At 41.1% G+C, this 27758-nt stretch overlaps 1 protein-coding gene across 5 annotated transcripts in view; it reads right to left on the bottom strand.

Moving 5' to 3' along the window:
• LOC123750348 (FERM domain-containing protein 8 Bili) overlaps nt 1–24906 on the bottom strand; it is a 77696-nt gene extending 52790 nt beyond the window's left edge. For 4 of the 5 annotated variants that reach the window (XR_011230014.1, XM_045732473.2, XM_069333830.1 and 1 more), the window contains exon 1: nt 4593–5183. Coding sequence is in view for 4 of the 5 variants with exons in the window: in XM_045732473.2 (XP_045588429.2) it covers nt 4593–4904 (312 nt within the window). In the remaining variant the exon portion in view is untranslated. Of the gene's footprint in view, nt 1–4592; nt 5184–24751 lie in introns of those variants that run through there. The other variant, XM_069333834.1, reaches the window with a different exon arrangement.
• Between the last annotated feature and the right edge of the window lie 2852 nt (nt 24907–27758).

The raw sequence follows: 27758 nt of genomic DNA, 5'->3' as shown, positions 1-27758 counted from the left end.
CTTACTGCCCTTACACTGAACAAGTAGTTGCTAACATACCTGTGGCTCAACGACGTGTTTAGTTTCCATGCATAGCCGCTTGTTACGTTCATGCCCAATTCAATCACCTTATTTGTATTAAATTCCAATAGTCATTTTTCGGACTAACTCTGAGCCTTGTCTAGGCCTTCCTGAAGTGTGTCCCAACTCTTCTCGGTAATGTTGAGTTATCTGTTAATACTGTCATGTAAAGTGCTAATTATCCCTCTCCCTTCCCCAGGTTAGGCCATTAATATAAATAAGAAACAGTTTGATTACTAGGACAGGGCTCACCATAGCCCGTGCTTCTTGCCCCGCTCCTGTGCTAGGTAAGTTACGGGCTCACCATAGCCCGTGCTACTGGAACTTGTTCTGAGTAGCTGAATCTATAACAACAACATTACTAGGACAAGCAGTATCCTCCCCAGCCTGACGATTTAAATGCGACCTCAACACACAGTAAAATACTTCATTTTAATACTTTCACTTAAAATAAAAAATAAAATCTACCACTTACGGGCTATTCATGCCCATGCCACCTCCTGGTTGGTTTAATCCTAATCAATCAATCAATTAGTAGGACAGATCGTTTAGGGAATTCTTACTAAGCGTCATTCCGACGTTTCCCTTGCTGTTACTCTTTGCTCTATATTTATTAGGAACACTTTCGTGTACCTAACTGGGAGAGGGGGGTCTTGCTGCATGGGTAACAGCTTCTACGTTTCTACCTTCCCAAGCTTTGCGCCCTGGAGAGGCCACATTAGACCGACAACCAGAGCGCAACCCCATAGTCTCCTGAGACTGGATGCCCACTACTACTACTACTACTACTACAGTTCCACCCAGTTCACTGCTCTCCCAGCTACACCTACTTATTTATGAAGTTTCTACAGGAGTCTTTTATACAGAACTGTGCCTAAAGAGTCTTGTCTAGAAATATGCATTCTGCCCTGCCTCACTCCAGCCATTTTTTTTAAACGCCAGTATATTTTTGAGTTATAATTTACCTTGCTTACAGCCGGGTTGATACTTATATAATTCTGACAAGATGTTTCTTCTATGCAGGCGATGAGTCACAATAACGTGGCTGAAGTATGATGACCAGACCACACACTAGAAATTGAAGAGACGACGACGTTTCGGTCCGTCCTGGACCATTCTCAAGTCGAATTGAGAATGACACAATCGACTTGAGAATGGTCCAGGACGGACCGAAACGTCGTCGTCTCTTCAATTTCTAGTGTGTGGTCTGGTCATGTTTCTTCTAGTTTTATCCCTAATATTCTTTCTAGTGCCGTGTATGGTATGCTTTTCAGTGGCACCAGTATTAATTTAGCACTATATTCATGATGATTCAGGGCTAACCATAGCCCGTGCTTCTTGCCCCGCTCCTGTGCCAGGTAATTACAGGCTCACCATAGCCCGTGCTACTTGGAACTTGTTCCGAGTAGCTGAATCTATAACAACAACAACAACATGATGATTAATGGCATGTGCAGTATATTTCAGCAGCCATGGTAATACACTGTCTAGCCGGTCGGCCGAGCGGACAGCACGCTGGAGTTGTGATCCTGTGGTCCTGGGTTCGATTCCAGGCGCCGGCGAGAAACAATGGGCAGAGTTTCTTTCACCCTATGCCCCTGTTACCTAGCAGTAAAATAGGTACCTGGGTGTTAGTCAGCTGTCACGGGCTGCTTCCTGGGGGTGGAGGCCTGGTCGAGGACCGGGCCGCGGGGACACTAAAAGCCCCGAAATCATCTCAAGACAACCTCAAGATAGCCATTCAACTTTCATTTCATCTAGTACCTCTAGTCGTCTCTATCTTCTCTAGTGTTACCTCAATATTTGTCAAAATCTCATCTCTAATTTGTCTTTCTACTATGGCTGTGGAGCAGCTTCGCTTGTTTACTGGCCTTGAATGCAATGTCATTTTCATATTCTTTGTTTATTTATTCTCCTCTGACGTTTATACCAATTCTTGTTCTATTGTGCGTTTCGATTCTCTTCGGTCTTCTGTTTTCTTGATTGTTTCTATTCTCGTCTGCTTTTTTTGTCTCTTAACAAAGGGAGTATGATGAGGAAGATGTTAGGATAGCAGTGCACTTGGAATAAGATGTAGAAAGGAGATACTAGCGTGGAAAGGGGGGGGGGGAAGAGTGTGGTACATAAGAATAGTTCAGGGATATTTTCAGAATGGAGAAGGGAGGAGAGAGTGGTAGAATATGCAAGTCAAGAGAGGAATATACAGAGAGGGGGGCAACGCAGGCATGAAAGTGGGATTGGTTACAGGGAAAGATTGTGAGGCGGAGAGTTGCAGTGAGGTAATGAGAGCGAGTGCAAGGTGTTAAGATACATATAGGTTGTGCGGAAGAGACGGGCTCACCATAGCCCGTGCTACATGGCCACTTCGTTCTGACTAGCTAAATCTAAAAACAACAACAACATTGTGAGGAAGGGAGAGGAAAGATACAGAGGTTTTGTAACTTAAAGGTAGAGATAGTTTATGAAAAGCAGAAAGGTTGTTAGTTACGCAGAAGTTGTGAGGTTGGAAGTGCTAACCAACCTGTTATCTGCCCTGACACTTGGGCCAGTGATGTAAAAAAAATAATAAGCGTGAGATAATGCTTGCTAGTTACAAAAATACATATACCCTAGTTAAAATTAGCTTCAAGAAAGAGATCTTAGTCAATTGTTGTATCCTGCCTAGAAGAAGAATTAGCAATGAATGAGTATTAATGGATGTTAGTATCAACTAACCAAATATTGCAAGGCCAACGTTATATTACTTACACTACACACAGAAATCACAATAGTATATTACTTATTTTCAATCGAGACAAAGTTTATGCCAAATATAACGTGTATGCTAGGGATGAGGTTTATCTGTTAAGTGAAAGGGTGGCAGCCTTAATCTAATGCAGTAGATGGTGTAATTTGTCAGGGATCACAACACTACAGGATAATGGTATTCGTGTGAACTGAAAGATGACAAGTTGTAAACATGATACCAGAGCTCGATTAATTAAGGGAAAATGTTTGGGGAACATAAGACAGAATTTATGATATTTTTTTTAAGTATTAAAATTGTGACAATTGGGGACAAAGGAACACAGACAAACATGACCCTCTATCTTGAGAGGTTATCTTGAGATGATTTCGGGGCTTTAGTGTCCCCGCGGCCCGGTCCTCGACCAGGCCTCCACCCCCAGGAAGCAGCCCGTGACAGCTGACTAACACCCAGGTACCTATTTTACTGCTAGGTAACAGGGGCAGGGGCATAATTAATCATAACCCTAAAGTAATATTATACATAACAGAAGCATTTTCAGATAACGTCACAAAGTGGCTGAAAAATAATACCCAACCCACACATATGAACAGACTAAAAGGCCTGAAACGTCGTCACTTTCATTTTGTTTCATATATGTAAATTTATATTATAAATAACATGGATGAATTAACTACATAGATATGTTATATTAATCATAATCAAGTTCAAATATGTTTATTGACACAAGAAAAAATACATCTCAAGGGAAAGAGTAGCTTAGGCTATTTCTACCCCCATTAATCATAACGGATGAATGTTGAGAAAAGGAAACTAACGAGGAGGAAAAGGCGCTAATTTTCAGAAGCATATTACAATTCAGTGTCAAACTTGGAATGACAACAGAGGTTTGTACAAAACAAAAATTGGTTTGAATTAAATTACGTTAATTATTGCCTAATAACAAGTCACATAGGGGCCTCCAAACCTAGACAGAATGGAAGGAACATCTGGGAAAATATATCTTAGGAATCTAAGCTAATTGTAATATCATTTGCATTATAGGCGACTTAAAATTCAACCAAGCTGGACAATTAAACTAGAAAGAGTCAAGGCATAACAATTTGTGGAAGTCTTGAAGATCGTTTTCTCAAACAGCAAACTTATCACAGAGCTAACAATAGAAAGTGTATACTGGGGCTAGTGCAAGCAAACACACACTAGTAGATAAGATGACCAAACCACATATCAGAAGATGGGGAAATATATCAGATAAGGATTTGGGATGGGACGGGAGGAAGGAATGGTGCCCAACCACTTGGACGGTCGGGGATTGAACGCCGACCTGCATGAAGCGAGATCGACGCTCTACCGTCCACCACTTAAATAAGATGACCGAAAGAAGATAGGAATTTGAGAAATTCAATCAGGGGGATGGAGACGGAGAGGAGTATACCTCAGCTCTACACACATCTTAAAAATAATGCAAACTTGTAGATAATAGATTAACGACTTTCCCGGGCATTCATATATACAGTATATGTCATTAACAAGATAAACAGATCCTTCGACATACCTTTAAATAGACACGTGAAATGACCAAACAAAAATTGCAGACGAGGAGTCACAATAACGTAGCTGAAATATGTTGACCAGACCAGACACTAGAAAGTGATGGGACCTTTCGGTCCGTCCTGGACCATTCACAATCGACTTCAGAATGGTCCAGGACGGACCGAAACGTCGTCGTCCCTTCACTTGCTAGTGTGTGGTCTGGTCAACAAACAAAAATTCATGGAAAACGTACGAGACCGATCCATCGATGCCACAACATGGCCGGGAAGGACTCGGACAGCAGGGAGAGATCGTCAATGTTGATGTTACTGCTGGTAGTGCTCAGACTGCTGGCTTCACTGCTCCTCCTGCTGCTCTCACTGCTCCTCCTGCTGCCCCCGCTGCTCCTCCTGCCCTTTTCACTACTCCTGCTGGGCCTACTTAGCATACTGCCCTGGAGGGATTCGTTAGTGCTGTTTTTGTCATCTTCCATGTTGGTCTGTGCTTCCTGCGGCTTGACTATATTCCTCACAACTGGCGTTGCCGGCACTGATGGTTCTATCATTGTTTACCTACAACTATTATTCCACTACACTGCTAATCTGAGTGTAAAATCCAAGTCATTAATAAGTAATTTTTGCGCCTAGCAGCCAAATGCGCAGGCGATTTTCGTGATCTTTAAAATATATAACTGGTCTGTGGTGAAAATGTTGCCATATAATTATGTAAAGATGCAAGTGTGATCACATGTTTTTATTCATCAAGTAACCGATATATCACAAATGTTATAGAAGCACATGTTGCACAATGAACTCCCATCCCTGTCCTGAATGATAAAATAATAATAATAATAATAATAATAATAATAATAATAATAATAATAATAATAATAATAATAATAATTCATTGTGTCGGGGGGGGGGGACAGACAACAAGGGTGTATTATACACTTTAGACACAGTATATCGAGGTTAATTTTTAAAGTAGTCAGTTTTATATATTTTGCCTATAAGTTATTCTCCCGAAATTATACACAGTCTCCATACTGGCTGCCTTAACTAAGAACATTTGTTTTGAGTCTAATACGTGGCAGAGTTGCATCAGCTGACTGACGGGACGGGCTGAATGAAACCGTTACATGCCCCCCTCCCCCTCCAGGGACAGCCTAATCAACACACAGTACTTATATTATTGCAGACAAGGAGTCACAGTAACGTGGCTGAAATATGTTGACCAAACCACACACTAGAAAGTGAAGGGACGACGACGTTTCGGTCCGTCCTGGACCATTCTACTTATTTCATAAAACATTTACTGAGTTTGCTGGTTGTACAAACGCTAAAATAATAATCAATATACAAAAAACATAGCATGCAACATGTTAAGATCAGGCAATGCAAATTACACGATGCTCTACTGTTTAAGGAACAGAACCATACGTCTTTAGGTTCAATTGCATACTCTAATTCCTTGCTGCAAAATGCAACATGCAAATTACATAGCAAGTCAACCTTGACTGTTCTTATAAATTATGTTGTCGAGTGCTAGGCAAATTTGCATATGCTAGCAAATATTAGTTACTTTGCAAGTTATAATCAATTCTACCAATTTCCTACTGTTATTACGTGTCTAACCTTGCCAATATCTGCCCTTGACCTATCTGGTCACCATTCATAACTCTTACCCACATCCTCTATCCCCCAACGGAAAGATTGATGATATTCTGGAGAGATATAAGAATTTTGCATCCCAAGATCGTAACCTTTTGTTGAATTGTCTGAATGTCTATTGCAAATTGTCTATATACCTAGTCATAAAAATGTCTGTGTGTACGTCTGGTAATATACTTCATGTGGAAAGGAAGAAATGTATATGTTTATCACTCAGAATGTTCGGTAATATGTATATTTTTGGGATGTGTCTATATATGTATGAACACGTTGTACTGAACGGGGTGAGAATAGCTTGAGCTACCTCATCCCTTTGTGTGTATTTTACCTCAATAAACTTATTTCAATTTCCTTCTATTCCTAAGTCTGAATCGTCATTACAACACCCCCACACCCGGTTAGTCTTCCACACCATACTGGCAAACTGCACGCTCGTCTCTACTCAACAAACGACATCGTTGTCCCCACACTGGTCCAGTTTAACTGCCCTAATTACCCTAGCTACACCCCTATAATTCGCGCTACGAACGTTGCACTTTAAATTGGATCTAAATACTATCATTTTTCTTAGATATCTCTCGTTGCTGGAATTTGTAAAGAAACAGAAACCACATATGGCATAGTTCCTATAATTAACTCTTTAGACCTTTGACCTAACCTTTTCAAGACCTAACATTCCTCACTCACAACAAACCTCTTCTGCTCTCCCATTAACCTAAGGTTTATATAATCTTATATTGTCACATGTGTTTCAGTTCAACCAACTGGTGCGTCTCAAGAGACTTGGGTGTGAAAATGTAAAGTACTTGAGTGAAATATTTCATGATAAAATATTTATGGTTTAGATCAACTTCGTATGTGCAACACAAATTACAGTCCAACAATACGCTTACAAATGCTCAATATATATCATCTTTACTACAGCATGAACAACATAATCATCACTGTAAACCTTGCAAAGGTGTGCAAATTAGTTCTAAAGTTTGACTTATTCTTGCACTAAAATGATTTTTTTAATTGAGAACGAGGCTACGAGTCCATCATAACATCCCCCTCTGGAAAATCTACTTCTCTTTTTACTCTTTTACTTTTACCAGCAGGAAGCTGTGATAAGTACGAATCACCGTGATGAGCGTTTTCCCCACAACCACTTGTGTAGCACTGGCGACTACTACTACTACGTCAATCCAGTGTGATCAGCTCTAATAATACTTCGCCAGTAGCCCTTGACCCTCTTCCCTGCTCCGGAACTGTTTGCATGTCCTGGTAACAAAGCCTTCAATCTCTTGCCCCACCACTGTCTGCTGCCAGAAGTGATTCACTCTGCCTCCCCTATATCATTCACGGCCCTTAACTGGCAAGTATTCCCGTTGCAAATGCGGTTCCTAGGGGCTCCCTCATCTACATACAATTCTCATTTTCCCTTGTCTCTTATCCCAGTTACCGTACTCACAGCTAATATTCACCCCTCTCCCAGCACAACCTCCTCCCCCTCAACATTCTTCAGTTCCTGAACCCATTTTATGCCTTTGTAACCCTTTCCATCATCGCCCACGGAATGGGTGTGCAGTGCGTAATAAATGACAAAATGAATGAATACCTAAGCTTTAGCGAGAGGCGTGACAGACGCCGGGTGGGTGATCACCAGACTCTCATTATCAGGTCTCATCCACTATCACTGGAGCCATTCATTCCCAACCCTTAATTGCCCTCCATTCATAATTGGCAAATTCTGTGTGGCTCTCTTATCAGAGGAAGCCTATCCCAGTTAATGGTGCTTTGCTACTGCTGATATCTTGGTGCTGCTCATTTAACAGACTTATTAGCGTATCTATATACAGTATATATTTATATAAATATGATGTACCTAATAGCCAGAACCACAGTACTTGGCCTAGTATGCAAGGCCCGATTTACCTAACAGGCAGAAAGATTTTTCGTTATCAAATATTTCTTTTTAAATTGGATCATTACAATAAATATTATTATAGTATATCAAGAACATGAATTACTTACTGACTTAGTTATGTTAGGATAGGTTTGGTAAGTTTTGAATAAAATATGTGTTAGTTTTAAATCAAATTAAAAAATCAAATCTTATATACTGCAATGGAAAGCTTTATCATTCCACATGAAAACAATTTTGAAAATTATATAATTTCAGGAAAACTCGGCTTGTTAGGCAACTTGACATTAATTCTACATATATATATATATATATATATATATATATATATATATATATATATATATATTACATATATATATAATAATATATATATATATATACACATTATTATTATTTTACAGGAACTTCTTTTCCATAGCCCATAAAACGGAGGAAAGGGTCCTGAAAGATATTGTCAGTAGAAACGTTATCCCTACAGACAAAAATCAGAGGATACAACTGACGATTTACTATAAAACCAGAAAAACGGCCAGCCTACTCATGAGAAACTCTCCAGACACAAAGCAGAACGCTTTAAAAGAGACCAACGTCGTCTATGCCTTCAAATGCCCTCTTGGGGACTGTATGCTCCAAAAAAAACAGTATATAGGCAAGACAACAACATCTCTTTCCAGGCGTTTAACAATGCATAAGCAACAGGGCTCCATTAAGGAACATATAATCTCTTCCCACAAACAAACCATTACCAGAGAAATCTTAGCAAACAACACAGAAATCATCGATAGATACAGCGATAGCAGGCGGCTTGACGTCTGCGAGGCACTACATATCAAGAAGTCAACACCAGCAATCAACAGCCAATTAATGCACAACTATATTCTACCCACTTCAAGACTCCGCTCCAATATAGAAGCATCAAGAAATATGGACCAATAGACTTTCTACAATTACTTCCATTCAATACCCATTGTTTCGTGTTCTGTCTTGTGTTGGAATTTAATACCCATTGAATACCCATTGTTGAAAGTTCGTTTTGCACCTCATCCACCTCACCCAAATGTAGATATAAACCTCGAAGATGTGTAAAGCTCTATTCACTTTCAGTTGTGTGTTTGTAAACTAAAGTCTTTGAAAATGTAATAAGTTTTACGAAACGCGCTAAAGTGTCGCGTCAGACTAGAAATAAAAATGAATTTTGGAGAATTGATCTTTGAATTACCATCAACAGTGAAAAGAAACATAAGAATGATAGAGAAAATTCGTGTTAGAATTATTAATCTTACTTTTTCGGTCATATTTAATAATATATGTCTACAGGAAAGACTGCTACCAAAATATACTAATATATATATATATATATATATATATATATATATATATATATATATATATATATATATATATATATATATAGTTTTTTGTTTCAGCGCCTCAGTGTGGCGATCCAGAGAGAAAACGCCTGTTGCATCCTCGGTTCCTGTCCGGAAGCGGAGCTTCAAGAGATCAATAACCTTTAAGCACCCATTGTATCTACCAATGTACATCTTGTAACCTTTAAATATCTTTAAATATCCCCAAGCGTTGTGGTTCGAACAAAAGTCGTCAGCGAAGCACTAGTTCCGGAAGTGTTCAGTGTCATCAGTTGTGAGTCGTGTGTAAACCGTTTTTCGTTCATAAACAGAGGGTTTGGTGGGTGTATGGAATGGACTGTGACTTTGTTTATGAGGACGGGCTGGCATAGAAAACTCTTGACCAGAATGGACAGAAGGAAACCCCTGAAAGATTCGAACCCGGTAAGCCAGGGCCTCCATATCCCTATGGCAGTCCAGTGATTGATAAATATTAAGCCACTAAAGAGGTGGCACGGGCATGAAAAGCCCTTCAAGTTCAAGTTCAAGTATGTTTATTGAGATAAGCAATAAATACATCTCAAAGGGATAGAGTAGCTTAGGCTATTTCTACCCCCCTCTACTTCAAGTCCCTCAAGGGGCGCACAAATTCAGTGAGTACAAATAGACAAATAACATTACAAGAATCCCATTTAACATTGCAGGTTTATATAGTAAGTACAGCATATAATTGTTACACTCTCGGGGCAAAATTCTTGTAGCTCCTAAGTATACTGTCTATCATACCATTATCACACATCCAAACAATTTGATGTGGTACACTATTTATTTCCTTATTTCTATAGTTTTCAATAAGTTGACACTCTAATACATAATGTTCTAAGGTGTGGGCGTGCGGCATACTACATAATTTACACTCCTTATCTTTTTCACTGACATCAACACCGTATTGCCAGATATATTTGTATCCTAATCTTAATCTCATGTAAATTGAATCCTTCCAAGTAGACTTTCCTTTACCATAAGTGAAGGACGAATTTGTATTTATTATGGAATAATTCTTAAGTGTGTTATTACTGTCCACCATTGCCATTCTCTTTACCATTTCTTCACCCTCCTGGATCATCTTGATTCTTGTTTTTATTTGTTTCAAGGTTAACTGACATACAACATCAACAAGAGTTTTTTCAGTGGCTCTCTTCGCTATGTCATCAACTACCTCATTCAACAGTATTCCCACATGTGAAGGGATCCACATGAATCTTACCTTATACCCAGTTTTTTCTAGTCTCTTAACATTCTCTCTACACTCTATCACAATATTCTGATATACTGGGCGTCTGCTATTTAAAGACTCTAACGCTCCTCTGCTGTCAATAAAGAAGCAAGCATTTTTACCACATTTGACTACTTCCTGTAATCCTGCTAATACTCCTTGGAGTTCAGCCTGCGTTGAAGAGACATTGTCAGTTAAGCGGCGTCCAATAATAGTATCTACAGTGCCGATGTCAGTGTACTCCCTGATCAAGACTCCACATCCTGTCTTCCCATCCCTAGCTACTGACCCATCACAATATACATGTAGAGTGTTTTCTGTAGGCAGTTTTCTAATTATACAATCATATGTTGCCCTCAGCTCCCCTATTTCATACATACTTTTTTTCTTATGCAAGGGAGTAATTACTACATCTACATTACAATCCTCCCATGGTGGTGTAAATTTTCTCTTGGGCACAGCAATACACTCTGAAAAGCCCTTAATGGCTGTCCAGTACTGTAATCACTCTGCCACCGACTGTAAAAATGTCGGTGATATTGGGAAATCGTGAGACTTCCCAATATCATTCCTGGCAATGAATAAGAGGAATCATTCCTCCCTCTCTGAGTTTTGAAGAATTTCATCTCCCAGATGATACCTTGTATCTGGCCTCTTGCTCCCTACACCTATCTTCATTACATTACATTTGCTTGAGTTAAAGGTCTTCTTGAAGCCTCAAGCAGTCCTCATCTGTCTTAATCCTTCTCATAATTTTGGCATCGTCAGCAAACATTGAAAGCAATGAGCCTATACCCTCCAGGAGATCATTTACTTAAATCAGAAACCAGATAGGATCGAGTACAGAGCCCTGTGGGACTTCACTGGTGACCACGCCAATCTGAGGTCTCGCCCCTCACTGTAACTCTCTGCTTCCTATGGCTTAAACCGAGATTTTGTGTGTGTGTGTGTGTACTCACCTATTTGTGCTTGCGGGGGTTGAGCTCTGGCTCTTTGGTCCCGCCTCTCAACCATCAATCAACAGGTATACAGGTTCCTATGCCAATTGGGCTCTATCATATCTACACTTAAAACTATGTATGGAGTCAGCCTCAAGAGAGTGTGTGTGTGTGTGTGTGTAATTACCTAAATGTAGTTACAGGATGAGAGCTACGCTCGTGGTGTCCCGTCTTCCCAGCACTCTTTGTCATATAACGCTTTGAAACTACTGACGGTCTTGGCCTCCACCACCTTCTCACCTAGCTTGTTCCAACCGTCTACCACTCTGTTTGCGAAAGTGAATTTTCTTATATTTCTTCGGCATCTGTGTTTAGCTAGTGTGTGTGTGTGTGTGTGTAATTAAATATTTGTGTAACTAGCTTCACAAGATTGTTACTCGCTTAGCTAAATGAACTATGGGGTTTAGTCCCTGAACCCATCATGTGCCTGTGTAACCCTCTCCACCACCGCCCAAGGCATGGGTATACGGTGCATAATAAATGACCATATTGTGTCTGTATCTTACCATGGTTGATAACTGATACTCTACGTGTAGTTTACCCAACACAACATATGATAATCAACGTAAGAGTTTACTGGACATAAACTGCGTATTATTTATGCTGAGTACCCTCAGCTCAACAACGTGTTCCCTCATATATCAGATCAACACGTCCTACATCAAACTATTAAACAAAAAAAAGTTGTAATATCGTACAACTTACTGTCGCCTGAAGCTTAATAATACTAATAATAACAATAAAAAGTTAAATAAATACGAGTATAATGAAAGACAGGCAGAAACATAACTGCAGCTAAAAAATAAATACACAAATATTTTCGCTTGCAAAATAAATTTGCCACTTCACGAAAGTTTTAAACAAAAAATAATAATGTGATCCTTATGATAACAATTTTGAAATTAATCATCATCGTGATAATATTCCAACGCGTCGTAGTAAATCTGTGTAGGATCGTCACTCTCAAGCACCTCACCACATCACACGTTACATGTAACTGAGCTCTCGGGTCTCCAGCCAGTGGGATATCTGAGCCGCCAGTAATTGACGTCGTGGCAACCCAGCAACTCCACCACCAATAGAAAAAGTTTCTTTTAGTGACGTCCTGCTGACGTCATTATTGCATGAACTTGGACCAATGGGAGCTTCTGTTCCTTCATTAGTTTTATGACGTCCTTGACAGCGTAGGCCTCATCCGACCAATGATAGAGCATAATAGGATTAATGAGATATAGTATCGCAGTTGCTAGCTATTAACGTGCAACAAATCCTTGACAGGTGCATCATGTCGAGCTGAACTGTATGCCAAATTGCTGTTGCTTTTTAAGGCCTATTAACCTCTAGAGCGTTATTAAGACCGTGAGCTAATGACATTTGCTTACTGACCAACCAGTAGGAAAACCATGGTTTACCTGCTCTTAGTGTATTATGTATATACACAAAAAAAATTATTTGAAAAAAATTGTGTAACTAGTTTCACAAGATTGTTTATCACTTAGTTAAAAGGACTGTGGGGGGCTCAGCTCCTGAACCCATTATGTGTCACTATAACCCTTTCTATCACCGCTCATGGGATGGGTATGGAGTGAATAATAAATTACTAAACCAAAAAAAGTAAGTTGAAATATGATAACACTAAAAAATACAAAATCGTTAGGCTATGTATATATCGAGATCCTGACGTTTTGTGTGTGTTTACACTTATTATTATTATTATTATTATTATTATTATTATTATTATTATTATTATTATTATTATTATTATTATTATTATTATTATTATTATTATTATTATACGGGTGGGTAATTAATTCCACACTCTAAGTTTCCAAGGTCATCGGTAATAGTGGGGATCAAGCCCCAAGGTTTTGATTAATTAGCATGATCGATCCAGACCTCGATCATTGCTCTGTGTTACTGGTCTGGTGGTGGCGGCGGAGACGACTCTAGGGTTTTGCTCAAAGTCTATATCACGTCATACGGGTTGTAGAATCCTAAGTCGGTCAATCGTCTTAGGACCACGTGGCGTGGAGTTGGCTTTAGTAAAAGTTTTGGAGTCCCTTGTAGAGAAATAAAAAGTAAGAATACGGGTAGAGGGGGAGTAGAAGGAAAGATAAAGACAAGACACCCTCCCCGTGTTACACAGGAACAGACTCGTGTCAGCAGGCTGAGAACTTTCCCTTCCTATAGTTCATTGTCAGTCTTGCCCGCTAGTTTCCCTTGAATACACGTCTGTTTAAATCAGCAGTGCGTTACTGTTTGTTTCAGCCCCAGACACACCCACGGAAGTACACACACATGCACCCCATATAAAGACCTACGTCCACCCATGCGCCCACCTCCACCCATGCGCCCCAATGGAACAACAGTCAGTCATGCACAGCAACATTCACATCCACCAACAAGCGGAATCCTCCAAGCTTTGGTCCTACAACCACTGCTTTTCCTAACTTATGTGAATAACTTTCCCGAGAAAGTTATCTCGCACAGGTTAGTTTTGCAGACGATATGAAAACATCAAAATAAGATGGGAGACGAACTACACCATAATGGGAAGGCAATAGCAGGAATCAGAAAGAATGAAAGATTTGGTGATAGAGATTGGTCCTGGAGAAGAGTTGTCAACCCAAGAGTTAGGCAACTTTTGTGGATTATATCTTGGAGAAGGTCAGTAGTTCGACTTAGGGGTTGGGAGACCTCGAAATAAGCTTAAGGACAAGTTTCCTGTCCCGACAACGGGATTTATAACAATCGAGACACCCACAAACAATATAACATCGTCAGCATACATGGGAAACGGAAAACATAAGAGTGGCTTTTACAAATCTAAACAAGTGCTCTTTCTAGGCAATCTGCACAGCCTATGCCAGACCAAAACTAGAATACCCCAACACCGGCATGGAATCCGCACCTCGTGGAACAAAGCTTGAAAAGGTACAGAGGTTTGCAATAAGACTAGCGACTGAATTAAGAGGACTAGGCTACGAGGACATAAGGGAACTCAACATGAAGGAAACAAAGCCAGGTGAATGTAGAGAGCGGCAGCAGGTCGTGTAGGGCGTGACCAGTGCACCGGAAGGGGGCTGGGACCAGGCCCCTTTTCCCCCCCTCCCGCTGCTCTTATTTTACTACAGGGCCAGTGGGAGGGAGAAGGGTTGGGGAGGGGAAGGAGTTGGAGAGAGGAAAATAGGCCAGTAAAGCTGGGAACAGGAAAAGGAAATAAGGGCAAATGAGGAAGAGGAGGAAACTGGGGAATATTGACTCGTATAGCTAAACAGAGAAGAGGGAAATAAAGATAAAAGAGGGCAGGGATAAGTAATGATACAATGAAAAAGTAGAAAGGTAGTGGTTTTTAAAAGGATGGACGAGTTAATGTTAAGAGGGACAGACGGGTAGTGAGCAGAGGCCGGAGAGTGTAAACTGAGATCAAGAAACATGAAATTCAGGTAAAGAGGAAGATTAAATGGTGGAATATTACACGGACGGAAGAAGTGTATGGCTGTGAGGGAGGTGTGTGTGTTGGGTGTATGTTGTTGAGGAGGTGGGTGTGTGGCTGTGGAAGAGGTGTATGTGGGGTAGGTGTGTGCTGAGATTGAGGTATGTGCTTGGTGAAATGCATTAGGCTGTAGGAGAGGTGTGTGTGTGTGTGTGTGTGTGTGTGTGTGTGTGTGTATGGATGGAGGGGGGGGGTGTGAAGTGTGGTGGGTGTAACTATGGAAACAAGAAAAAACATATTTTAACTCTGAAATAATATAATTTTATAACAAAATTAGACGCAACTAAGGGGCAGGTGACGCCATAGGAAGTCGACGCTCCAAGTGACAATGATGAGGCTTTGGCTAATTAGATGGACCCAATTTCGCCGTAAAATGATATTATTTCAAAATAAAAATATGTTTTTCATCTTCTACATTCAACACCAACATTATAGTAAGTAAACATATTACAGTTCTTCATTGCTTACGTAATGCTACCTACATTTTGTAGGCTGTGAAGCTGAATTGTTATGAGGGGCCTCGTCGCACGATAACAATGTTATCGTCTTCAATGGTGCTGTTAGACGACAGATTACCACATTTTTTTTCACTTAATCTCAAACAATTTTAAATTTAGTCAAAAAATAGTAATGCTTTTGAGTCGGGCGAATATTGTCGCACGCTTAGAACGAAAAAATTTAAGTCGACTTTCAGAGAAAGTCTTTCTTCGTATGTCGACTTTCAGAGAAAGTCTTTCTTCGTATGTAACCTTTTAATTTTTATATTTATTTACACTATATTATAAATATTACTCATGCAGTAGATCCAAATTTTTCTTTAATAACCTTTTAATTTTTATATTTATTTACACTATATTATATATATTACTCATGCAGTAGATCCAAATTTTCTTTAATAACCTTTTAATTTTTATATTTATTTACACTATATTATATATATTACTCATGCAGTAGATCCAAATTTTCTTTAATAACCTTTTAATTTTTATATTTATTTACACTATATTATAAATATTACTCATGCAGTAGATCCAAATTTTTTAAGCAATATGGATTAAAGTCGCTTCTGGGCCTCCTAATCCCCTCCGGAATTAGGGGGGGCCCAAAAGCTTAAGCTGTATTAGTTTCATAGTAGATCCGCCCCTGGCTGTGTGACAGGTGTGTGGTGGGTATGGCTGTTGGTGAGGTGTTTGGTGGGTGTGGCTGTGGGACAGGTGTGTGGTGGGTATGGCTGTTGGTGAGGTGTTTGGTGGGTGTGGCTGTGTGACAGGTGTGTGGTGGGTATGGCTGAATGTGAGGTGTTTGGTGGGTGTGGCTGTGTGACAGGTGTGTGGTGGGTATGGCTGAATGTGAGGTGTTTGGTGGGTGTGGCTGTGGGACAGGTGTGTGGTGGGTATGGCTGTTGGTGAGGTGTTTGGTGGGTGTGGCTGTGGGACAGGTGTGTGGTGGGTATGGCTGTTGGTGAGGTGTTTGGTGGGTGTGGCTGTGGGACAGGTGTGTGGTGGGTATGGCTGTTGGTGACGTGTTTGGTGGGTGTGGCTGTGGGACAGGTGTGTGGTGGGTATGGCTGTTGGTGAGGTGTTTGGTGGGTGTGGCTGTGGGACAGGTGTGTGGTGGGTATGGCTGTTGGTGAGGTGTTTGGTGGGTGTGGCTGTGTGACAGGTGTGTGGTGGGTATGGCTGAATGTGAGGTGTTTGGTGGGTGTGGCTGTGTGACAGGTGTGTGGTGGGTATGGCTGAATGTGAGGTGTTTGGTGGGTGTGGCTGTGGGACAGGTGTGTGGTGGGTATGGCTGTTGGTGAGGTGTTTGGTGAGTGTGGCTGTGGGACAGGTGTGTGGTGGGTATGGCTGTTGGTGAGGTGTTTGGTGGGTGTGGCTGTGGGACAGGTGTGTGGTGGGTATGGCTGTTGGTGACGTGTTTGGTGGGTGTGGCTGTGGGACAGGTGTGTGGTGGGTATGGCTGTTGGTGACGTGTTTGGTGGGTGTGGCTGTGGGACAGGTGTGTGGTGGGTATGGCTGTTGGTGACGTGTTTGGTGGGTGTGGCTGTGGGACAGGTGTGTGGTGGGTATGGCTGTTGGTGACGTGTTTGGTGGGTGTGGCTGTGGGACAGGTGTGTGGTGGGTATGGCTGTTGGTGACGTGTTTGGTGGGTGTGGCTGTGGGACAGGTGTGTGGTGGGTATGGCCGAATGTGAGGTGTTTGGTGTTCAAACACCTCACTCACTCACTCACTCACTCACTCACTCACTCACTCACTCACTCACTCACTCACTCACTCACTCACTCACTCACTCACACACACACACACACTCTCTCTCTCTCTCTCTCTCTCTCTCTCTGAGAGAGAGAGAGAGATATGGTCTCCTTCAGCGCCTCTCTCTCTGAGAGAGAGAGAGAGGCGCTGAAGGAGACCATATTGAATACTTCATACCCAAGACTCTACTACAAATTAGAGGTATTGCCAGGCAACATCACCGTGACAAGGTAACTGAGGAAAGGAGGATAGAAGCACAAACCAGTGAATCTGTACGATGGTACAACATGGTTGCAGCTGGCAATCCCAGTCATTATGGCCGAAGAGGAGGAGGACGAGGGAGAGAATCAGTAATAGCGAGAATCCGTCTTGGATACAAATATCCATGGAGATATGGAATGGAAACAACAGTTGATCAGCGAAGTTGCAGAATCTGTGGTGAGAGTGATGGACACCGCCTTGACCACTATCTACGTGAATGTGAACACCTAAGAGACATCAGAAGTATGTGTAGAATAATAAACCCCACATTGTTTAAGTTAGGAAAACACTATTTGTCAAATATTGATACTGTTCTTAAAAGTTTCCCCCATTTTGCACCCGCAAGATAACGCAAGCTTTTAAGGGTTGATAGATGTTAAATCTTCTTGTTTGAGGAGCTGTTCACTTGAGACAGTTAAGCAAGTCCCAGCTGTGTCTGGGTACAAGTGACAGGATGAACAACCCAGCGGGTTTTCTTCCTTTTGGGGAGTGTTGTACATGCTGCTATGGCGGTGTGTCCACTCACAAGATGAGTGGCGCTGCCCAATAAACTCGTCCCTCGGGGCAAAATTTAAAAATTAAAAAAAAACTAACTCCTCACCTTGGTTTGAGTTCAGGGAATATAATGAATCCAGGAAGTATAATGAGTTCGGGGGAATCATGTATCCAGGGAGAATAATGTGTTCAGAGAGTATAACGCGTTCAGGGAGTATAATGTGCCCAGAGAGTATAATTGTTCAGGGAGTATAATATGCCCAGGGAATATCATTGTTTAAGGTGTATAGTGTGCTCATGGAGTATAGTGTGCCTAAGGAGTATAATGTGTTTAGGGAGTATAACTGTTCAGGGAATATAATTGTTCAGGGAGTATAATTATTCAGGGAGTATAATATTCAGGGAGTATAATTTGCTCAGGAAGTAGACCTGTTCAGGGAATATAAGGCGTCCAGTGAGTATAAGGCGTCCAGTAAGTATAATGTGTCCAGAGAGTAAAATGTGTCCAGGGAGTATGTTCATGGAGTATAATTCAAGTTCAAGTACGTATATTGAGACAATAAAATACATCTCAAAGGAATAGAATAATGTCATACTGGGACAGGGAGAGGGAAGTGTGTGTGTGTGTGTAAGGTGTATCGGGACATTCTCTTTGAAGTATGATCACAAGCTGTGCTGATATAGTTAGCAGTGTTTACAAACACTCAGCTGTGACTTACGGCCACTTGAGTCCCCACTTGACCCCAAAACGCGGAAGAGTTTAACTCGTGAAGACCAGCCCAGATCCAGATTAAACTTTGTCTTGATGCCAAAAAATGGAAGTTTTATTTAGAATGTTGTACATCTGTTCAGGCCAGATATTATTGTAATTTTGATAATAAACGAATAAAGTTTCTGATAATGTCTGTCATTGTGAGTCTGGTTTACATTATAATTAATGTACTGTAATTTTTAGGCAAACATTCCTAATTGTAAATGTACAACCATAAAAAAAACTTTTGATTTGATTTGATTAATTTATGTAAGTAATAGCTATGGCTGGATGCCAGAGCTTCGTAACAAGTGGTATTTGCGAGCAGCGCTTCTGATTAACTTGGCAATACAGGTAAATAGTCCTAGTGGCCCTCAGGTAAATTCAGGTAAATAGCCTACCATCGAACAGCAGGTCATGCGTTACCTCTTAATGATGAATTAATGTCCTCTGAGGGCTTCAGGGATTTATATTAAGGTATACTGTATATTACAACACTATCATAAATTTGAAATCTAACCTGTAAAGAAGTGATACATGTGGATAAAGCAATCTGGATCTCTAAAAAGAGAATATCTGTGTGTTTGTCCAAGGTCGGCGGCCAGGCGCTGGGACTAGCCTAACCCAACGTTGCAAGGTGACTGGTTGAAATCGGGGACTGTCAAAGGCTTGACGGAGCCTACCCACTTGAAGTCTGTGGAGATTAAATGGTGGCTGTTGAGTCTATGGAGTTTTATCATCCCTTCATAATATTCAGAATTCAGATATTGACCCACAAAAAGTGTTTTGGTGGCCAATTTGCATTCTCGTGGGCTCTGTAATCCTTTACACCACCGCCCACGGGATGGGTATGGGGCGTATAATAAAGAAAGAAATTGAATTGTGGCTTCCAACACATAAATGGCACGACTTTTTTGGAGTCGACTCGGGAACCGCCGGGTACCTCATCTAATATTTTCATAACATGATACGAGCATATACAGGATGATCTAACAAGATACCCACTCATTTCTTATGACAATATAACACTAAACATTTTAGTTTTCATTTGATTTGGGGATTCAAATATTGACTGGGTGTCAACAAGTTGTTATAAATGCCACATTCAACTATAAAATATAGAATGAATATTACAATATCGTTACAAGTTACAGGAATAACCCGTCAAACACACGATGAAGCTAAAACGTTGCTTCAACATTCGTATAAGTTGTAACAACTATCTAGCAAGTTGTAACAGCTTTCTAACACGTCATAAAAACTTTATAACGAAAGAGATTACTTCAGCTTTGGAGGACTTAAGAAATGTCCAAAAAAATTGAAAGTTGCAGCATTAAAAGCTATGACAACTACTGTAATAATCTGTATTTGTATGGTCAGCACAGTAATCGGAATGTGATGTAGTCATTGCGCGAATTCGCCTTGTCTATAGGCACATCTGGCAGGTTCAAATTCAAATAAGTTTATTGAGACAAGAAAAAAAAATACATCTCAAAGGTTGCAGGTTAGTAAGGCTGAACCACTACCAGAATTTTCAGCTTGTAAATACTGTAACAAACCATTACGGCATTCACTTCAACACTACATTATTGAATGTGAAACCATGAAAGATTTTAGACCTCTTGGCCTATTGTACAATGAGCTGTGTAACTATTTCCTTGAATCTAGATTACTGGAAGATATCCTAACAATTTATCCTAAATTTGCTTGTCCCTTTTAAAGAATGAAGAAAAATTGGTGTATGATCCTCTGCCTTGTGGGACAGAATAAGTGTTTCATCCTCACTATAATAAGACCCAATTGAATTACTCAGATTAGGCAACATTGCAAATTAATTTTGTCAATAAAGCTGTTAATAATATTAATAACAAGATGTAACAACTTTGTAAAAAATTGTAACAAGGTAACAGTACGGATTGTTAAGTTGTGTTTGCAGAAAGTGAGGAACAGTATAGAAATGCTAAATAACAAAGATTTTATAGTACTCTTTTAAAAAATTAGCACCCTTCCTGAGCCTTGAAGGTCGCATGTACAAATGTAACGACCGCTTCCCTCTGTCGTAATAACCGCGGCCTCTATTGTAATAACCCAATGTTCCCCAGTATTAATCCTGTTATCTTGTGATCTCTCATAATCGTAATATACGCTCTCTGTCGTAATTCTCCGTCTCTCTTCACTCAATACCCCAGCTTAACGCTGTTACAGTCCAGCATGACCCCTCACTGGACTGCCACGTATGTAAGAGGAATATTAAATGAGGAAGATACACCAAGGACAAGGGTTATTAGTTTAAAAAAAACAAATAACAAAACACATTTACACTGCCACCACCTTCCTGACCAACCATACCTGAATGTGTCAATCACCGATCCCCCAGGAAGGCAAGGAATCAGTAATCAAGGGACTCCGGGTAATATGAATTTCAGAATAAATTTTGGAAAATTAGTTTGTGTAATTTACGTTAACTTATTTGAATCCAAGGGCAACTTTAGTATCTATTAATAGTAGGAGAACCCGGGGGCTTCCAATACAACACCTAAAAATGACAAAGTAGCAAAATATATCAAAGGGGAGTTAAGTGAATACCACTGGACAAGCTATACAATTTATTTTATGAAACATGTAAATTAAGACAATTTGAACACATAACCTATTCTATTTCCCTAGAGGCACAATGGATATTTACCGAGGACACAAAACTCAAGTGCACTATACCTTAAATACCCGCACCACGGCCAAGATGTTGATGGCTGCCCTCAGCCCGAGGATACGGGCTTGCGGCCCTGTTCCTAATACACTCCCAAGACACACTGATGAAATTTAGTTTTTCCAACTTATTGCTGGGAAGGATTACTCCTCCCACCATCTAATACAGCCCCAGGCTCCACCCATTATTTTGGCACTGGCCAACCATTTAACACGTAGGCCTGAGGTCTGGCTCTCTAGGGCCAATAAGGACTTGGCCCTTATCTCAGGCCAATCACCTTCACTGATCTGTCGTGGAAAGCTACATGAATTCCTGAAGATTGAGTCAGCTCTCTCCAGCTAAAGAGAAGGGGGACAAGGCGCGTCTATGGAGCCCAGACACCTGCGAGCAATGTTTACAAAACTGATAATTTATATTCAAGCCTGTCTCCTCTAAGATAGGAGTAGGGACATTTGACTCTGCCTGGTATGGGGAAGGCCGCTGCTGAGAGGGACAGAGAGGGATGAGAGGGGGTGGAGAGGGAAATATCTGAGTGGGGAAGTTGAGTGGGAGAAGCCAAGGTATCCACGACCACCCTACCCTCAGGTCAACCTCTTGACCCTGACAAATGGGCGACAGGGGCGGGGGAAGAGGAGGAGACGAATGACGGCCAAGGGGAGGGGAGAAGGAAGGAGGGGAGAGGGAGAAGGAAAGGAGGGGAGAAGGGGAGAGAAAAGAGGGGAGAAGGGAGAACCAATGATCTGAGCCCCAGATCATTGAGGCACCAGTCTCTTCGGAGGCGTGGGTTCGAATCCCACCGCTGCCACCATTGTAACGACCGCTTCCCTCTGTCGTAATAACCGCGGCCTCTATTGTAATAACCCAATGTTCCCCAGTATTAATCCTGTTATCTTGTGATCTCTCATAATCGTAATATACGCTCTCTGTCGTAATTCTCCGTCTCTCTTCACTCAATACCCCAGCTTAACGCTGTTACAGTCCAGCATGACCCCTCACTGGACTGCCACGTATGTAAGAGGAATATTAAATGAGGAAGATACACCAAGGACAAGGGTTATTAGTTTAAAAAAAACAAATAACAAAACACATTTACACTGCCACCACCTTCCTGACCAACCATACCTGAATGTGTCAATCACCGATCCCCCAGGAAGGCAAGGAATCAGTAATCAAGGGACTCCGGGTAATATGAATTTCAGAATAAATTTTGGAAAATTAGTTTGTGTAATTTACGTTAACTTATTTGAATCCAAGGGCAACTTTAGTATCTATTAATAGTAGGAGAACCCGGGGGCTTCCAATACAACACCTAAAAATGACAAAGTAGCAAAATATATCAAAGGGGAGTTAAGTGAATACCACTGGACAAGCTATACAATTTATTTTATGAAACATGTAAATTAAGACAATTTGAACACATAACCTATTCTATTTCCCTAGAGGCACAATGGATATTTACCGAGGACACAAAACTCAAGTGCACTATACCTTAAATACCCGCACCACGGCCAAGATGTTGATGGCTGCCCTCAGCCCGAGGATACGGGCTTGCGGCCCTGTTCCTAATACACTCCCAAGACACACTGATGAAATTTAGTTTTTCCAACTTATTGCTGGGAAGGATTACTCCTCCCACCATCTAATACAGCCCCAGGCTCCACCCATTATTTTGGCACTGGCCAACCATTTAACACGTAGGCCTGAGGTCTGGCTCTCTAGGGCCAATAAGGACTTGGCCCTTATCTCAGGCCAATCACCTTCACTGATCTGTCGTGGAAAGCTACATGAATTCCTGAAGATTGAGTCAGCTCTCTCCAGCTAAAGAGAAGGGGGACAAGGCGCGTCTATGGAGCCCAGACACCTGCGAGCAATGTTTACAAAACTGATAATTTATGTTCAAGCCTGTCTCCTCTAAGATAGGAGTAGGGACATTTGACTCTGCCTGGTATGGGGAAGGCCGCTGCTGAGAGGGACAGAGAGGGATGAGAGGGGGTGGAGAGGGAAATATCTGAGTGGGGAAGTTGAGTGGGAGAAGCCAAGGTATCCACGACCACCCTACCCTCAGGTCAACCTCTTGACCCTGACAAATGGGCGACAGGGGCGGGGGAAGAGGAGGAGACGAATGACGGCCAAGGGGAGGGGAGAAGGAAGGAGGGGAGAGGGAGAAGGAAAGGAGGGGAGAAGGGGAGAGAAAAGAGGGGAGAAGGGAGAACCAATGATCTGAGCCCCAGATCATTACACAAAGAAGTCGATGGTGTTGCTATGGGTTTCACCTTTGCTGTCTTATTTGCTATTTTTTACATTGGTACTTTTGAACAGAAAGCTCATGTTGATATGGACCTAACACCTGACATCTACTATAAGCACTTTGATAACCTATTCTTGCAAGTACCTAATACTGAGCACTTGCTACAGCTTAAACAATGGCTACAGTAGGCTAGGGTATATTCTGAAGGTCAGGGACAAGTAGGATATTTCCCGAAGACGACAAGATTCTAGGGCACCTCTTAAAGAATGACAAAGCTAGACTAGACTATCATGAACACACGGAAAATCGGCTCCAAAATTGCATTCCTCTTGACAAAATATATAGTCACACGTTTCCATGAAGATGACTACATCAGATTAGGATACCTACTGAAGAGAGTCTATACGTGATCTCTCAAAACAACTAACTGTACTGATTGTGTACTCTAGATCAACATTAAGATCGGCCATAGTTTGCAGAACAGCAATCAAATTCAACTGAATCCTTTCTAAGCGAAGACTACACCATGTTTTCCCAAAATTGACTGTTGCACTACATGAATAATTATTCATGATTATATCTGGACTCAAAACAACACAGATATTACCTGGGGAATCTAGAAATATGAACACTTGAAGTGGACTAGACACAGTGAGCTAGGTAAGACCGGCCGGGCTACAGAGATACACTGAAGCTCTCTGCTTGGTATCCGCATTTCTTGGAAACTGGTAAAGGGGATAGTAGCCGAGAGTTTTGAACACTGTGTGTTTTATTTATGTTTATATTGGAAAACGTGTTTTCTTTCATTGAAACAGGTAAACACCAGAGCCTATAGATGGGACTTCGAATCAGACTATGGGATATGTTCACAACACACGCAAGCCCTGTTTTAATATGGAAATATTAAGTTTAAATAATGAGTGGCAATGGAAGGTATGATTACACAGCATAAGTGAAACCACTTGTGTTAGAAATCTACAGGAATTTTGCTGCTTCTTACCTTATATTTGGCTGTATGGGCCATTGTACTTCCGCAAAATCGTCATTAGGCTTTGTTTAAGGTCCAGTTAATTAAACATTGTCCAAATTTACTCCTAAACTCCACAGAATTCGGTATTTCATGAATGAACCACTGCCACTGTTGTTATTGGACAGAGCTGCGCCTGACAGATATCTTCAATCAATACCCTGCGCACAACTGCTATGTCGCGCTTGTTAATTATTTCCTCCCTCTTTTTATCCACTAAAACACGATTATTTGTCATTAAATTATTTATCGATAGTATCAACTAGTACGATAAGTCTCTGAAGAATTTTTCCTGTAAATGCACGCCATATATTTTTCACTTGCAAAACAAGAAACATTTCGCATGAAAGTCGTCGTTTTCTTTTCCTCTTGCCAGTTGGTGGAATTTTCTATTGCTTATTCTACGACGGTGGACTTGCAAAATATGTAAGAATTTCTTAAAGAAGTATTTCTTAAACTGCATGCGTGCGCGAATATGCGCATACAAGGTGTGTGTGTGTGTGTGTGTGTGTGTGTGTGTGTGTGTGTGTGTGTGTGTGTGTGTGTGTGTGTGTGTGTGTGTGTGTGTGTGTGGTGTGTTTTGTGTGTGTGTGTGTGTGTTTTGTGTGTGTGTGTGTGTGTGTGTGTGTGTGTGTGTGTGTGTGTGTGTGTGTGTGAGTGTGTGTGTGTGTGTGTGTGTATGTGTGTGTGTGAATATGTGTGTGTGTGTGTGTGTGTGTGTATGTGGTGTGTTTTGTGTGTGTGTGCGCGTGTGTGTGTGTGCGCGTGTGTGTGTGTGTGTGTGTGTATGTGTGTATGTGTGTGTGTGTATGTGTGTGTGTGTGTGTGTGTGTGTGTGTGTGTGTGTGTGTGTGTGTGTGTGTGTGTGTGTGTGTGTGTGTGTGTGTGTGTGTGTGTGTGTGTGTGTGTGTGTGTGTGGTGTGTGTGTGTGTGTGTGTGTAACGAATAATAATTTCTTACATGAATTGGTGAATTTACCTAAGGGCCATTAACTCTCTAATCTCTCTAGTGGCCTCGAGGAGAACAGGAAGCCGGCAGCTTGTCAGAGGTCCCCAAATTGTCTTGAAGATTTTATTAATTTGGATCTTAAATTGTAGCAGGGTTTTGGCATTGCGCCTTCCGCGGGTATTATAATTCTCAGGTATATAATCAGTTATATGACTACCCTAAATTACAGGAATTACATCGTATTTGTTTATAAAGAGACAAACAGTCAATTAGCCTGCACTGGCAAACTTCAAGCAGCTAATAAGGAACGAGGGTAGAAATAGCCTAAGCTAATGAGCAAATCCACAAGGGGTTCAATCCCTGAGCCCATTATGTGCCTTTGTAACCCTTTCCACTACCGCCCACAAGATGGGTATGGGGTGCATAATAAATGAACGAAACTAACTTGTATATTTAATATATATTATCCCGGTATTGTGATTTCTATGCGTATAGCCTAAGCTACTCTATCCATTTGAGATGTGCGTCCTTTTCTCATTAAACTTACTTGAACTTTAACTAACAAGGATATCCTTCAGAACACGAGGAGAGATGAAATAATTGCAAAACTCTACGTACCTCATGCAAGCAGGTCTTAAGGGTTTAATGGATGAACATTTTAATGGTGGAGGGAATGACTTATCCTGGTCGCAGATTTTGGGGTGGATCTCAGGATTGGCAGATTTGTCTTTTAGAACCTGTACTTGAGGTCGATCTCGAACCCATTGTTGATGTGACGACTTATATTGAATTTTGTAACTAGCTCATCAAGATTGTAACTTGCTTAGCTAAATGAATTGTGGGGTTCAGTCCCTGAGCCCATTATGTGCCTCTGTAACCCTTTCCACTACCGCCCACAAGATGGGTATGGGGTGCATAATAAATGAACTAAACTAACTGTCTTTTCGACATATGGAATGCCATCCTGGATACCTCCACCATCGAGAAAGAACAGAACAACAAACAAGGGTCCCGGTAGTAGAGTCGGGTTCATTCTCGACTCAAAATCGAGAATTCCGGGTTCGAATCCCGGGAGGGATAGAAATGGTTGGGCGCATTTCCTATCACCTAATGCCTCTGTGTGTACCTAGCAGGTACTCGGGAGATAGTCAACTTGTTGATTGATTTGATTTGTTGCTGCCGAAGGCGTCACTTGTTGTGGGGTTGCATCCTGGGGGGGGTCAGTAATTCGACTTCTTTTTTTTTTGGGGGGGGGGGTTACCTCAATATAAGCCTAACGTGTATGAATACACTCTGGCTGGCTGTCTTCTGACACAATGAATTAGTATTATTATAAATATAATACTGTATGTAAAGAGGACTTGAATGCAACCGACAATGAGTAATTGAACACTAAGGGGTCCTCAGAATCTGCAGAATTTTGAGCTATATTCTTGGTCAAAGAATATAAAAAGTTGAATAAGAACTTTGTATATTCTTTGTAAGAATATACAAAGTTGTTGATTTGCAAACTGATCAGTGTGGCATCAGAAACCCAAACCGAACATAATAAGAACATAAGAATCAAGGTAACTGCAGAAGGCCTATTGGCCCATACGTGGCAGCTCCTATTTATATCAACCCAAACTTATTCATATGTATGTCTAACCTACGCTTGAAACAATCAAGGGGATCCTACATCTATTAAGTTACGCGGTAATTGGTTCCACAAATCCACAACCCTGTTACCAAATCAGTATTTACCCAAGTCTTTCCTAATCCTGGAGGGAGCTAATAGGTGATCATTGGGGGTTACTTCAGGGTGGATACTGCAAGATTCAGGGACTCAGGAAGATTCAGGGATTCAGGAAGTTGGTTGCTTCACATATCAGGAGTTAATGAAGTAGTGGCTTTTCTGTGACTGGCAGAAGATACATTCCCTCTCTCTGGGTTCAACAATTTCCCAGTTGTATTTGTAACCTAGACGTAGTCTATATAACCGAACTGCTGTTTCCCTGTGAATTCCTTTTGGGATATTTAACCTGTCTAACTC

The sequence above is a fragment of the Procambarus clarkii genome, chromosome 4 (assembly GCF_040958095.1).
Source record: "Procambarus clarkii isolate CNS0578487 chromosome 4, FALCON_Pclarkii_2.0, whole genome shotgun sequence".
Classification (NCBI taxonomy): domain Eukaryota; kingdom Metazoa; phylum Arthropoda; class Malacostraca; order Decapoda; family Cambaridae; genus Procambarus; species Procambarus clarkii.
Note: the sequence above shows the minus strand (reverse complement) of the source record. Positions and strands in the feature narration are given on the sequence as shown.